We start from the raw sequence: 14595 nt of genomic DNA, 5'->3' as shown, positions 1-14595 counted from the left end.
ACACAAGGAGTTGCATTTAGTGTTAGCAGACTTAGAGAAGGCTTCTGACAGCGTCCCTAGAGGTGATGCCTGTGGACACGCAATCTGCTAGAGGTATGCGTTCAGACTATTGTGGACATGTACTAGTGCCGTGTGACGGATTGGGGCACAGAAACCCCCTTGGAAACTGCCACCTGATATGCTGGGACTACCTCTGAGCCCGTTTTCCCTGCCAGCTTGGGACTTCAGTGCCCTGCCTGGTTGTGCCACACATGCTAGCCGGCTACAAACACAGACCCAGATCTGAACCACGTCCCCCAAAAGCTGCAGACTTAACTGAAAACAGCTTAAGAAGTGCTCCTGTCTCCAACACCCAGATACTCAGTTCCCAATGGGATCCAAACCCAAAGAAATCCGTTTTACTCTGTATAAATCTTATACAGGGTAAACTCATAAATTGCTCACCCTCTATAACACTGATAGAGAGAGATATACACAGCTGTTTGCTACCCCAAGAATTAATTGCTTGCTCTTGGTTAACTAATAGGTAAAAACGATTGTATTAAATATAAAAAGTAGGAGTTAAGTGGTTCCAAGAAATAACAGACAGAACGAAGTAAGTTACCAAGCAAGAGAGAACAAAACATGCCCGTCTAAGCCTAATACAGTAAGAAACTGAATGCAGGTAAATCTCATCCTCAGAGATGTTCCAATAAGCTTCTTTCACAGACTAGGCTCTTTCTTAGTCTGGGTCCATCACACCCCTGTAGTTACTGTCTTTTGTTGTGAGGCCCTGAGGCAGTGAGGTCCCTCCCACTCTGGGCTGGGGCACATGTGGGCATGGAGGGGTCATTTGCATTGAGGAATATGAGGGAGTGTCATTCTCTGGGGCAGCCAGGATGGCTCCTTTCTCCAGCACTAAGGTCACTGTCACTAGAAGAAGCAGCTAGATGTCCCTTTGAGCGGTGCCATCAGTGCTGTTGGCTGCCGTTCTTTTCTTCACCTAAACCCAGTACCTGCCACCCTCTCTGCCCCAAATCCTTCCCCGTCTTGTCTAGAGCTGTGACTGCTCCCATCTTTCCAGCAGAGGCGGCTAAGATCCAGGGGCCGCGATCCTGCCAGAGGATGCAAAATATCCTCAGGGAGAACATTGATAAAAAGGCAAAGGATGGAATGTTTGAGAAGGCAAAGGAGAAGTTGAAGATGCAGCTCCAGGAACTGAAGGTGAGGGATGCTCCCCCTGCTCTATGGGGCTATATTTTGGGGTTTGGGTGGTGCTGTCTGGATTTGCAAGGCATCCTTTAAAGATCTGATCTTGCAAACACACATGTGCCTAACTGAACGCGACCATTGACTTCAGTGGAACCACAAATGGGTTTTAAAGTAAGTGTGAGCGTGTTTGCAGAATCATTGATGTTTATTATTTGTGTTACCATGGCGCTAAGGAGCACTGGTCATGGCCAGACCCCACCATGTTGGGTGCAGTATAAACACAGAACCAAATGACAGATCCTGCCCCAGAGAGCTTACAGTCCAAGTGTAAGACAAGAGAGACAGCAGAGGATCAGAGTGTAAATGATCTCTCTAGAGTGAACTGCATGGAACTCGAAGGTGTAGCAAGAAAGAGCAGCGACTGCACCATTTTCCTGACAGTAGGTGTCATAAACGTACAGTTAAGGGTAGCATAAAATCCCTCTTTACTCTGTAAAGTGTTAATTCCTCTTTTACCTGTAAAGGGTTAAGAAGCTCAGATACCTGGTTGGCACCTGACCAAAAGGACCGATAAAGGGAGAAGATACTTTCAAATCTGTGAGGAAAGTTTTTTGTTTGTGTCTTTGTTTTATTTTCTGGGTGTTAGCAAAGGAACCAGGGCAGGGCAAATACATCTCCCTAAGCCATATCTGGACTAAGCATCTAGTATTGCAGAAATAGTAAGTAATAGCAAAGACATGTGTTAGATTATCTTTTGTTTTAGCTTGTGAATTTTCCCTGTGCTAAGAGGGAGGTTTATCCCTGTTTTTGTAACCTTAAAGTTTTACCTGGAGGGAAAATCCTCTGTGTTTTGAATCTGATTGCCCTGCAAAATTATCTTCCATCTTGATTTTACAGAGGTGCTGCTTTTACTTTTTCTTTCTTTATCATAAAGTCTGGTTTTTTTAGAATCTGATTGGGTTTTAGTGTCCTAAAACCCAAGGGTCTGGTCTCTGCTCACCTTGTTATCTATCTGGCTGGTATATTATTCTCAAGCCTCCCCAGGAAAGGGGGTGAAGGGCCTTGGGGGGATATTTCGGGGAAACAGGAACTCCAAGTGGTTCTTTTCCTGAATCTTTGTCTAACTCACTTGGTGGTTTCAGAGTAGCAGCCGTGTTAGTCTGTATCTGCAAAAAGAACAGGGTACTTATGGCACCTTAAAGACTAACAAATTTATTTGAGCATAAGCTTTCGTGGGCTACAGCCCACTTCTTCGGGTGCATCCGGAGAAGTGGGCTGTAGCCCATGAAAGCTTATGCTCAAATAAATCTGTTAGTCTTTAAGGTGCCACAACTACTCCTGTTCTTTTCACTTGGTGGTGGCAGCATACTGTTCAAGGACAAGGTGGAATTTGTGCGTTGGGAAAGTTTTTAACCTAAGCTGGTAGAAATAAGCTTAGGAGATCTTTCATGCGGGTCCCCACATCTGTACCCAGAGCACAGAGTGGGGAGGGAACCCTGACAGTAGGTGTATGCTCTAGCAGCTTGGACCTTCTTTGTATAGAACAACAAGCACCTGGCTCAGTGTAATGAACAACACTTTCCACAAGCCTGTTAAAGCTCTGTGCCCATGGTAACTGTGAGCACATCTGTCTGTAGGTGATTCCAAGTATCTGCAGGACACTGGAAGATGCAACAAGCAGTTTGATGCTGCTCTTTATTTTTACACATGCAAACTGTTGGGGCCCACAGTGAGTGTGAAGGCTTGTTGAACCAGCCCTATCTGTCTCTGTGAATTGTACTGAGCATAGCTACTGCCTAGATATTACAAGAAGCAACTATGAGATGCAAACAGTTCTGTTGACATTGTCAGTGTTGTCCCCTGATATAGACAAGGTGGGTGAGGTAATATGTTCTATTGGACCAGCTTCTGTTGGTGAGAGAGACAAGCTTTCAAGCTTCACAGAGCTGTTCTTCAGGTCTAGAAAAGGTAACTAGTGCATCACAAATAAATACAAGGTGATACTGATGGTTAAGCCTAAGAGTTTAACATGTGGCACCACGTTAAATGAAGTGGGCAGGTAACACCTCTGCAGTCATAGGACAAAAGAGGGTTAGTAGGTTACAGATTGTTGCAATAAGCCGTAAATCCAGCATCTCTGACTTTTGGTGTCTAACAGAGTTACGTATTTAAGGTCTCAGGCTTGTCTTTTGAGTGTGTTGTGCAGGTTGTCTTTGAGGAAGAGGACTGAGAATTCAGATATGGACTCAAGTATCAGAGGGGTGGCCATGTTAGTCTGGATCTGTAAAAAGCGACAGAGTTGTACCCCAGACGTATTGGAGCATAAGCTTTCATGGGTACGTCTGACGAAGTGGGTATTCACCCACGAAAGCTTATGCTCCAATACATCTGTTAGTCTTAAAGGTGCCACTGGACTCTCATATATGGAGTGATCGCTTAGTGAAAAGTGTTTCCCCACTGGTGACAGGGTGTTTTTGTCTCTTATCATTTTTCTGTGTGAGTTCACTGAAGGGTGTAGTGATTATCTGGTTTGACCCACATGGTGGTTGTTGGGGCATTTGATACACTGGATGAGGTACATCATATGTTGTGATAGGCATGTGTAGGACCCCTGGATCTTGAAAAGTGTGCTGGGGAGGCGGGGAATTGATCATCGTAACACTGGAGATAGTCTGCAGATTTTGCGACTGTTCTGGCAGGATCTGGTGCTGCTTTGAATTGATGTGTTCTAGTCCATGGGGACTTTGCTTCTGATTATGAGATTAGCACGTTTTGGGGATTGTTTGGAACCCAGCAGAAGGGGTTTAGGGAAAAAAATTATTTCAAGATGTGGCCCTTATAAAATAAGGGTTGTAATTGTTTGACACCCGTGGGTTGATTGTATTAGCCACTCCATTATCTTGCCGAGGATCGACGTCAGACTGACAGACCTATAATTACCCAGATCATCCTGTTTAACCTTTTTAAATATTGGCACAACATAAGCTTTCTTCCAGTCTTCCGGAACTTCCCCGGTGTTCCAAGACTCATTGAAAATTAACACTAATTGTTCAGTGAGTTCCTCAGCCAGCTCTTTTTATACTTTTGAATGCAAGTTATCTAGACCTGCTGATTTATAAATGTCTGATTTTAGAAGCTGCTCTTTAACATTGTCCCGAGATACTAGTGGCATGGAAAGTGTTATCATCATTGCATGATATGAGTGTGACACTCTGTACCTCAAAGTAGCACCCTGGAACCCCCATATTCATTACTGTCATGTGATTGATATGTTTTGTACAAAGCCCGCCTTGTGAGGTATCATTTTAAATGTCTTCATCTTTTGATCCTTAATATCCTGTGGAATCGCATGTGCTATCATAGTATGTGAAGTCATGAAGTATTGCTGTATGTGTTACTGAGTGTATTGTGAGGTTGTGAGATGCCCACAGCTAGCCTTTCAGTGGCAACAAAGGACCAGCCAGACATGTGCTGATGGCCCATTAAAGGGAATCCGCTGTCCGAGAGATTTCTCAGAGAGAGCACGTGCGCAATGGGGAACTACGTGCCCAATGGGGGCTGCCTGACCCCATGGCACAGCAAGGATCTTTCTAGCTGCTGGAAGAAACTATAAAGAAGAACAGTGACATCACCACCTCTCTCCCCTTCCCCATCTCAACACCTTTGTCTGAAAGACAAAGACTTTGACCTGGGGAGATTGGTGCCAGGCTGGAAGGGAGTCTAGTCTGCATATTGAGGAGCTGTAAGCTGCATGTAATGTCTGTTGGGGTGAGAGATGGCTTGAATCAAATCTTACTTAGACAGTTAAAGTTTAGACTGCGTTTCTATTTTTATTTCTTAGGTAACTAACTTTGATTTCTCTGCCTGCTACTTATAATCACTTAAAATCTATCTTTTATATTTTACCTAAACTGTGTGTTTTTGGTTGAAGTGCTTAGGGAATCTCAGCTCAGATTAACAAGGGCTGTTACATGTCCACTACCATTTTGTCGGAGTGGCAAACTAATTAAAGTAATTGCACTGGCCAAGCAAGCCTTGACCAGTATAAAATGATACAATTCTGAGGAGCAAGGCTGTGGGCCAGGGTGATGGACTGATGCTTCTCTCTGTGTATTCATCAGTGGCTTGGAGAGCCTTCATGCAATTTAGCTGGGTATGGGTCTTTACGTCCTGATAGCTGAGTGATCACAGTGCCTGGAGGGGTTGGCTGCTGGTCACTGGCGTAGCATTGTGTGAGATAGCCCAGTCTGGAGGGTTAAGGGAGCACAGCGGTCACATAGTTCCAGCTTGTACCCTGGGAATCCCATCACAATGAGTAGATCATGAGTTTTTCCCTAAATACAGAACAGAAATATAAGAACGGCCATACTGGGTCAGACCAGAGGTCCATCTAGCCCAGTATCCTGTCTTCCAACAGTGGCCAATGCCAGGTGCGTCAGAGGGAATGAACAGAACAGGCAATCATTAAGTGATCCATCCCCTGTCGCCCATTCCCAGCTTCTGGCAAACAGAGGCCAGGGACACCATCCCTGCCCATCCTGGCTAATAGCCATTGATGGACCTGTCCTCCATGAATTTACTGGTTCCTTTTTGAACCCTGTTATAGTCTTGGCCTTCACAGCATCCTCTGGCAAGGAGTTCCACAGGTTGACTGTTCGTTGTATGAAGAAATACTTCCTTCTGTTTGTTTTAAACCCGCTGCCTATTCATTTCATTTGGTGACCCCTAGTTCTTGTGCTATGAGAAGGAGTAAATAACAACACTTCCTTATTTACTTTCTCCACACCAGTCATGATTTTATAGACCTCAATCATATCCCCTTAGTCATGTCTCTTTTCCAAGCTGAAAAGTCCCAGTCTTTATTAATCTCTCCTCATACGGAAGCCGTTCCATACCCTAATAATTTTTGTTGCCCTTTTCTGAACCTTTTCCAATTCCAATATACTTTTTTTTGAGATGGGGTGACCACATCTGCACACAGTATTCAAGATGTGGGATGTACCATGGATTTATATAGAGGCAATATGATATTTTTGTCTTATATCTATCCCTTTCTTAATGATTCCCAACATTCTGTTCACTTTTTTGACTGCCGCTGCACATTGAGTGGATGAATTCAGAAGACTATCCACAATGACTCCAAGATCTCTTTCTTGAGTGGTAACAGCTAATTTAGAAGACATTATTTATACGTATAGTTGGAATTATGTAGTCCAACATGCACTACTTTGCATTTATCAACATTGAATTTCATCTGCCATTTTGTTGCCCAGTCACCCAGTTTTGTGAGATCCCTTTGTAACTCTTTGCAGTCTGCTTAGAACTTAACTATCTTGAGTAGTTTTCTATCATCTGCAAATTTTGCCACCTCACTGTTTACGCCTTTTTCCAGATCATTTAAGAATATGTTAAATAGGACTGGGCCCAGAACAGACCCCTGGGGGACACCACTAGTTACCTCCCTCCATTCTGAAAATGGACCATTTATTCCTACTCTTTGTTTTCCTGTCTTTTAACTTGTTAACAGTCCATGAGAGGACCTTCCCTTTTATCCCAAGACTGTTCACTTTGCTTAAGAGCCTTTGGTGAGAGACCTTGTACACTGTATCCACTGGATCCCCCTTGTCCACATGCTTGTTGATCCCCTCAAAGAATTCTGATAGATTGGTGAGGCATGATTTCCCTTTACAAAAAGGAACCATGTTGACTTTTCCCCAACAAATTACGTTCATCCATATGTCTGACAGTGTTGTTCTTTACTGTAGGTTCAACCAGTTTCTCCAGTACTGAAGTCAGGGTTACTGGTCTGTAATTGCTGGGATCACCTCTGGAGCCATTTTTAAAAATTGGAGTCATATTTAATTATCCTCCAGTCATTTGGTACAGAAGCTGATTTAAATGATAGGTTACAAACTACAGTTAGTAGTTCTGCAATTTCACATTTGAGTTCCTTCAGAACTCTTGGGTGAATGCCACCTGGTCCTGGTGACTTATTACTGTTTAGTTTATCAATCTGGGACAGTTCCTCAGATTTGTCACCTAAAAAGAATGGCTCAGGTTTGGGAATCTCCCTCCCATCCTCAGCCATGAAGACCAATATAAAGAATTAATTTAGTTTCTTCACAATGGTCTTATCATCCTTGAGTGCTCCTTTAGAATCTCGATCATCCAGTGGCCCCACTGGTTGTTTTGCAGGCTTCCTGCTTATGATGTACTTAAAAAACATTTTGCAATTACTTTCCGAATCTTTGGCTAGTTGCCTGATATTTATTGAACACTATTGCCTTTTCTGAATTATTGTTGATAATTTTATCTTTTCCATCTAGTAATAGTCAAATACCATACATCCATTTGATAATGGACAATAATGAAGAAAACCATTATTAGGATTATTTGTTCCTAATATATTGTAAAAACTTCTTATTTTCCTTAACTCTGCTGACCATAGATGTTGCTTTTTATTCTTTTGTTTCCCTTATCAGTTTTCTACAATTCCTAGTTCTGTTTTATATAGATTTTTATAAACTTCCCATATATATAGATATAGATATGCATAGACATATCGAGTTTCATGCACTTCACTGTGGCCTGGTCCACACTACGCCGTTAAATCGATTTTAACAGCGTTAAATCGATGTAACCCTGTACCCGTCCACACTATAGTGCTCTTTAAGTCGATTTAAAGGGCTCTTTAAATCGATTTCTGTACTCCTACAAAATGAGAGGACTAGCGCTAAAATCGATATTATTATCTCAGAATAGTGTTAGTGTGGACGGAAATCGACATTATTGGCCTCCAGGAGGTATCCCACAGTGCACCACTGACCGCTCTGGACAGCAATCTGAACTCGGATGCAGTGGGCAGGTAAACAGGAAAAGCCCCGCGAACTTTTGAATTACATTTCCTGTTTGCCCAGCATGGAGCTCTGATCAGCATGGGTGGCGATGCAGTCCAGTCCGCGTAAATCAAAAGAGCTCCAGCATGGACCGGTACGGCGAGATAGATTGATGCTGTAGAGGAACAGATCTGTTCTATCAGAGCTCCGTTACGGAAGACGAAAATGCAAGCATTTGAAAAAATTCCAGTACACAGTACTGCGTGACAAGCGTAACGGCCAGCAGAGACCAATGACGCTAATGGAGGAGGTGGACTGGAGGATCCAGCTATCCACAGTCCAGGATGCATGTCTCCGAACTATTGAATCTGCTGAGCTCCAGCTGTAGGTCAAACACATTGTCCGACATGTTCAGGGAATAGCTCTCAGTTTACTGCCCACACTCCACACGTGAAAAGAAAAGGAAAGAAATCATTCGGGACTTCTCAGTGCACCTATGTCACTGAATGCTGTGAGATGGCGCGATGGTGCAGCATTGAAGCGCAAGTATCGCTCTCTCCCCTCTCGGTGGCAGACGTGAGTAGATGGTATGGTACTATGAAACCCGATGCCATGCTTGATAATGCTTGATAATTGTTCAATATCTAACATGTTGGCCTGAGATGAGGCCAGCCCGGGGGGGCGCCTGGCTAAAAAAAAACAGGAATGATTCCTGGTCACTCCCAGTAGATGTACAGAACGGCTGGTAACCGTCTTCATCATAAGCAACTGGGGGCTGAGCTTCATCAGCCCCTCCCTTTCCTGTGTAAAGAAAAGATTCTGTACTGCCTGGACTATCATAGCAGCAGCATGCTGGGCTCCTCTCCCCTGCACCGATTAATGTCCTGCCTGGACTGTCATAGCACCGGGAGGCTGCCTCCCCCTCATTTTATGTCACTAAAAACTCTGCTTATTCCTGCATTCTTTATACTTCATGACACAAATGGGCGGGACACTGCCACGGTAGCCCAGGAAGGTTGGGGGAGGAGGGAAGCAACGGGTGGGGTTGTTGCAGGGGCACCCCCTGTGAATACTGACACGGAGCAGCTGTGCTCTCTGATACACTGGTCCTCTAGTACACTTGCCCCATATTCTAGGCAGGACTGACTCTATTTTTAGAAACCATAAAGGAGGGATTGACTCGGGAGTCATTCCCAGTTTTGCTTTTGCGCCCCCGGCCGATCTCAGCCAGGGGCACTCATGATAGCAGTAGACAGTACAAAGGGGGAGAGAGATAACGTCATCTCATTGCCAGTTTACTCCAGCAGTAGACGGTACAGAACGACTGGTAACCATCTCTGCTATCATGCAAAAGCAAATGAATGCTGCTGTGTAGCGCTGGAGTATCGCCTCTGTCCGCGGCATCCAGTACACATATGGTGACTGTAAAAAAAAAAAAAAGCTGAACGGGCTCCATGGTTGCCGTGCTATGGCGTCTGCCAGGGCAATCCGGGAAAAAGGGCGCGAAAGGATTGTCTGCTGTTGTTTTCCCGGAGGAAGGAATGACTGACGACATTTACCCAGAACCACCCGCGACAATGATTCAACCCAGAATTCCAAGGGGCAGGGGAGACTGTGGGAACTATGGGATAGCTATGGAATAGCTACCCACAATGCAACACTCCAGAAATTGATGCTAGCCTTGGACCATGGACGCACACCACCAAATTACTGTGCCTAATGTGGCCGCGTGAAATCGAATTTATAATATCTGTTTTATAAAATCGGTTTAATGTAATTCGGAATTATCCTGTAGTGTAGACGTAGCCTGTGTTTGGCTTTCTCAGATGAAACCTTAATAGATAGTTCTACTCTGAAAAGTTACTGTAAAAATGACCTTGTGAGCATCATTTGTACTGTGATTCCAGATGAAATGTTCTCTGTTTACAAGCCACCTGTCAGTTCTGTGAATTCCCCTTGGGATCTGAGGGTCAAGCTGGGCTCTTTCCATCCTGCCCATGATAACTAGCAATAAAAGCTCTGCAGGGCAAACAAGTCCCATATTATACCTGTGCAGCCCCACAATCTTCACATGATGCCCTAGATGGTACCTGCATGACTAGTTGGTGGCATTGCACAGGAGTGGTTGATTGTGGTTAGAACGTCACAGACTGTTTAGCTGGTGCTGCACCAGATGGTCCAGACTCTGGTTCCTTCTGCCCTAGATGAGCTGACTGTTAGGACTGAGTTGCTGTGAGGCCACTTCCATGCTCATGTGCTGTGCAATGTGTTTGCTGCAGGACTATGTTGTGACAAAGCTGCAGACAGACATTTCCACCATGCTCAAACTTGCCTTGTCTCACCGGGAAGAACTCACCGAGAGGCTACCAGGTAAAAGTCTGAAATCTCTTCCTGGGTATGGGTATGGCTGCAGTCAGAACCCTCTCTGTCCTCTTTGTATGAAATGCTGCAAGAGGCACATTCGCCCTCGTGCAGGCTGCCCTACACGGGACAGCAGCCAAACCAGGCCCTGACATGACATTTGAGTGTGAACTGACCTGTGTGTATGAGAAGTACACTGCCTTAATTCGTGGAGCTGCAGTGTGAGGGGAAGCAGGAGTGACCTTCCAGCAAGGGCTGGGTGGCTCAGTGGGGCTGGAACACCGCTACTCCACCCTCCCTCCTTAAAAAGGGTTCTAATGCAGAAGGTCCCTGTGAGGGCAGGAGCTGCTTTTTATGCAGATTCAGTGGCCCCGGTCAAGAGTGTCAGAGCCTTCCCAAGGTGTGGGAAGGCCTCTTCCCCCCCAAGGCCCCTTCCCCCATAACCTCTACTGTTCCCCCAGAGACCCTGTCCCTAGTCAAGCTGGAAGATGGAGCAAGGCCTGGGGGCCGAAAGCAGTCCCCTGCCTGTGTCCCTGCCCTGTGAGTCCCCCACCCAGGGCAGGTGGAAGGTCTGCGGCTCCCCATAGCTGCCCATGGCATGAGTCTTACTATGGCCAGGCTGTGGCTCCGAGCCCTCCCCCCGCTGGCTGGAGCTGGGTCAGGGACAGAGCCATGCGGGCAGCCATGGGCAGCTGTTGCAGATGCTCCACCTCCACCTGCCCTGCACTGGGCAGGGAGCCCAGGGGGCAGGAACACGGGCCAGGGGCTGCACTCACCCCACACCCCAGGCAGCTCAAGGGTCTGCCATGAGTCCCACAACTGCCCGGGCTCCCTGATTGGGCTCCACATTAGCCTGGCTATGGGATGGGGCCTTGGAGGGAAGAGGAGGGTGTCAAGGCTGAATCCCCACTCTAACACTTCGAGTGCAGAAGGTGGGGGCCTGCAAGGATTTTAAAAATTAATACTGGCCACTCCAGGCTTGTATTACACTCCAAAGGTTACAACTTCTCTCTGACCTTGGCTTAGTAAATGGAGAAAAATGCAAATGCAAAAAAACCCCTTGAACCCAGGAAGGAGCACACGGGAATGCCCCCCTGTGAGTGCCCTCAAGCCCTTCGTCCCCCCTCCCCCCAAGGAAGAGCTAAGAAAGAAAACAAAAGAAATTAGCTAATCAAACAGCATAGGCACAAACCTGTTAGGACACCAGCAATTCAGTCCTGTTCTTAAAAAGGTAAATTTTATTAAAAATTAAAAGGAAGAAAATATATCTGGAATTTAGGCTTTTGCTAGAATTTCAAAAAAGCAATTCCAAAAATCAAGCCCCGAAACTAGCTTTCTTGGGGGTTCAGCTTAAAGGTTACAAGGAAACAGAAGCATCAGGGGTTAGCACAGAGGAGTCCACAAGCCAAAATAAGAAACAAACCTGATTGTGTCTAACTAAACATTCCCTATCCAAATAATTGCTTCTAGGTTTCAGTCTCCCATTGGCTCAGGTCAGGTCAGGTGCCCACTCCTTTTCTTTTACCTGTGGGCTTGTTAACCCTTTACAGGTAAAGCAAGCAGAGAACAGCCACCAAGAGGGACTTTATAGCTAACTGGCTGGCTGGATGTTCATAAAATGGAGCTACCCTCCCCCCCTTCCTTTATTACAGAGGGAAAGGGGGCAGGGTCTGCCCTGGTGAAAAGTGCATGGGAGTGGCCTGGCCACTTTCAAAAAGTGGGAGGGCTATGGCCCCCCTGCCCCATACAACAGTCATGGAGAGGCTGCAGAGAGTGTTGCATGGCCACCTTACACCCTGGGCCACCCAACCTAAGACCTCCACACATACAGCCTAGATACTCACAGCAATTTCTGTTGACTTGAGTGGCTGGGATAAACGACTCGCCCAGGGGCTCATAGAGATGCTGATAGAGTTGGGAATCAAACCCACAGTTCCTGAGTGCCAGGGCAGTGCTTTAAACACAAGGACATCTGCTCTGGTGGTGGTTTTACTGCATTCTTCTGTGTGGCTCTGGGTAAATTACTGAATTGCTCTGTTTCTGCATCTGTAAAATGGGAATGAGACTTTACCCACCTTTCCAAAGTACTTTGAGCTCTATGGATGAAAAGCCCCAGGTGGGTGCTAAGCACGATTAACTCAAGAGTAAATAGATTAATAAGAGTGGGGGTTGTCTACACAGGCATATGGCCCATCCACAACTGCTATTGGCAAATATCCCCAATGGCCGGCAACGGGACACTAGAGGGGAAGGGCTCTGAGTCGCTACAGAGAATTCTTTCCCAAGTGTCTGGCTCACGGGTCTTGCCTACATTCTCAGGAACTAACTGATCTCTATATTTGGGGTCAGGAAGGAATTTTCCCCCAGGTCAGACTGGCAGAGATCCTGGGGGGTTTCACCTTCCTCTGCAGCACAGGTCTCTTGGTGGTTTGAACAAGAGTAAAATGATGGATTCTCTGTAACTTGAAGTCTTTAAACCATGATTTGAGGATGTCAGTAACTCAGCCAGAGGTGAGGGGTCTATCACAGGAGTGGATGAGTGAGGTTCTGTAGCCTGCGATGTGCAGGAGGTCAGACTAGATGATCATGATGGTCCCTTCTGGCCTTAAATTCTGAGTATATGAGGTATTAAAGTCCCAATCCAGCAAAATACTTATATACATAAAATGGTAACTCTTGTTTTCCTTTGTTTGTGTTGGAGATTAGAACACTTTCCTCAGTACATAATAAAGGGAAATGGACAATTCTTGTTCAAAAGAAAGAAAAAGAACCATGTTTTAATCTGCTGTTCTTTTTTGCAGACCTACAGGAGGAATACCAAGAAATTGAAGAGATTTACAAAGCGCTGCAAAGAAAGAGACGTTCTTAAAAAGAGATATCAGAAATTCTCTATCATAAAAGCTGTGTTTTAATGAGCCTGTTAGAGACTTTTTTCTATAATTGTATGTGGTGTTAATTGAGCTATTTCAATGACTTATTTTCTCTTGTTTAATAGTTTGTAAATCTGGAATTTAAATCACATGTTGTTGTAATTAATTAGAGCATGAAATATAGGTTAAATGTCCCATCATGGAATGCTGAGAGAGTAAAGGTACACTCTCATTTCATGAATCTGCAATGCATTGTAATAGTAGCTCGTAGGGGATAACCATGTTTTTATACTCATCTTAGTCAAAATACTTTGTTCATAGATTTTAATTCCAAAATACAGAATATGCAAAAAGCCCAACTTGCTAATGGTGGAATCAATTGTGTACATGTCAAATGCAGACTTGGATACATTATAGCAACAGAACCAGAACTAAAACTACTGAGGAAATTAATTTTTTCTGCAATTTTTTAAAGTGTTCAGGTTTTGGGGGCGGGAATCTGCAAATTTTGTTACTTGCTTTAAAAAAAGTCAGTTTTTTTCCTCTGTTTTCATGAAAATCAAAAATGTTTCATGAAATGGACTTTATTTGCTAAAATTTCTGTTTCATCAAGAAAATGTTTTGATTGAAAAGTTTCTACCAGCTCTTGTGATGTCCTGTCCCTTGAAATGTGCTGGGGGTTCTGTGCCAAAGCCTCACTTTCAGGTTACCTTCAGTTTTGCAGCCAGAGCAATAAAAGCGAGCGCAGGAGACATCAGCTCCCTCTGTCTGAGTCTGTCTATCTGTCTGACTCCAGAAATATAACATTTGACGACATGGAATTTATATCCCACGATAGGATTGCCAACTTTGTAATATTTAAAAACTGGACACTCCACTCCCCTCTTCTGCCTCTTCCCCCTGAGGTCCCACCCCTGCCATGCTTCCTTCCCCAAGGCTCTGCCCCCATTCGCTCCTATTTCCCCCTTCTTCCCCTGTCACTTGCTGCTCTTCCACTCCCCCAGGTCAGGAGGGGCTCTTATCCGCAAAGCCGGGATTGGGAGCTGCAGCAGCCTGATGCACTTAGGAGCTGGCCCTGGCTGAGTAGGGGCTGGCACGGATGATGGTCCGGTACCTCCCCCACCCACAGTAACCGGACATTGGGTGTCTGATCAGTAGATCTGACCAGACACTGTCAGGTCCTCTTTTCGACTGGACTGGGCACCTGGCTAGGGTGACCAGATATCCCGATTTTATAGGGACAGTCCCAATTTTTGGGTCTTTTTCTTATATAGGATCCTATTACCCCCCACCCCCTGTCCTGATTTTTCACACTTGCTGTCTGGTCACCCTACTCC

At 45.2% G+C, this 14595-nt stretch overlaps 1 protein-coding gene across 1 annotated transcript in view; it reads left to right on the top strand.

Annotated features, from left to right (window-relative positions):
* LOC116837379 (nuclear GTPase SLIP-GC-like) overlaps nucleotides 1–13257 on the top strand; it is a 54305-nt gene extending 41048 nt beyond the window's left edge. The window contains exons 15-17 of the mRNA XM_032801717.2: nucleotides 1067–1203; nucleotides 10307–10397; nucleotides 13190–13257. Of these exons, the coding sequence (XP_032657608.2) occupies nucleotides 1067–1203; nucleotides 10307–10397; nucleotides 13190–13257 (296 nt within the window). The remainder of the gene's footprint in view (nucleotides 1–1066; nucleotides 1204–10306; nucleotides 10398–13189) is intronic.
* The last annotated feature ends 1338 nt before the right edge of the window (nucleotides 13258–14595 follow it).

This window comes from Chelonoidis abingdonii, chromosome 3 (assembly GCF_003597395.2).
Source record: "Chelonoidis abingdonii isolate Lonesome George chromosome 3, CheloAbing_2.0, whole genome shotgun sequence".
Lineage (NCBI taxonomy): Eukaryota > Metazoa > Chordata > Testudines > Testudinidae > Chelonoidis > Chelonoidis abingdonii.
This window is presented reverse-complemented; position numbering and strand designations above follow the sequence as displayed.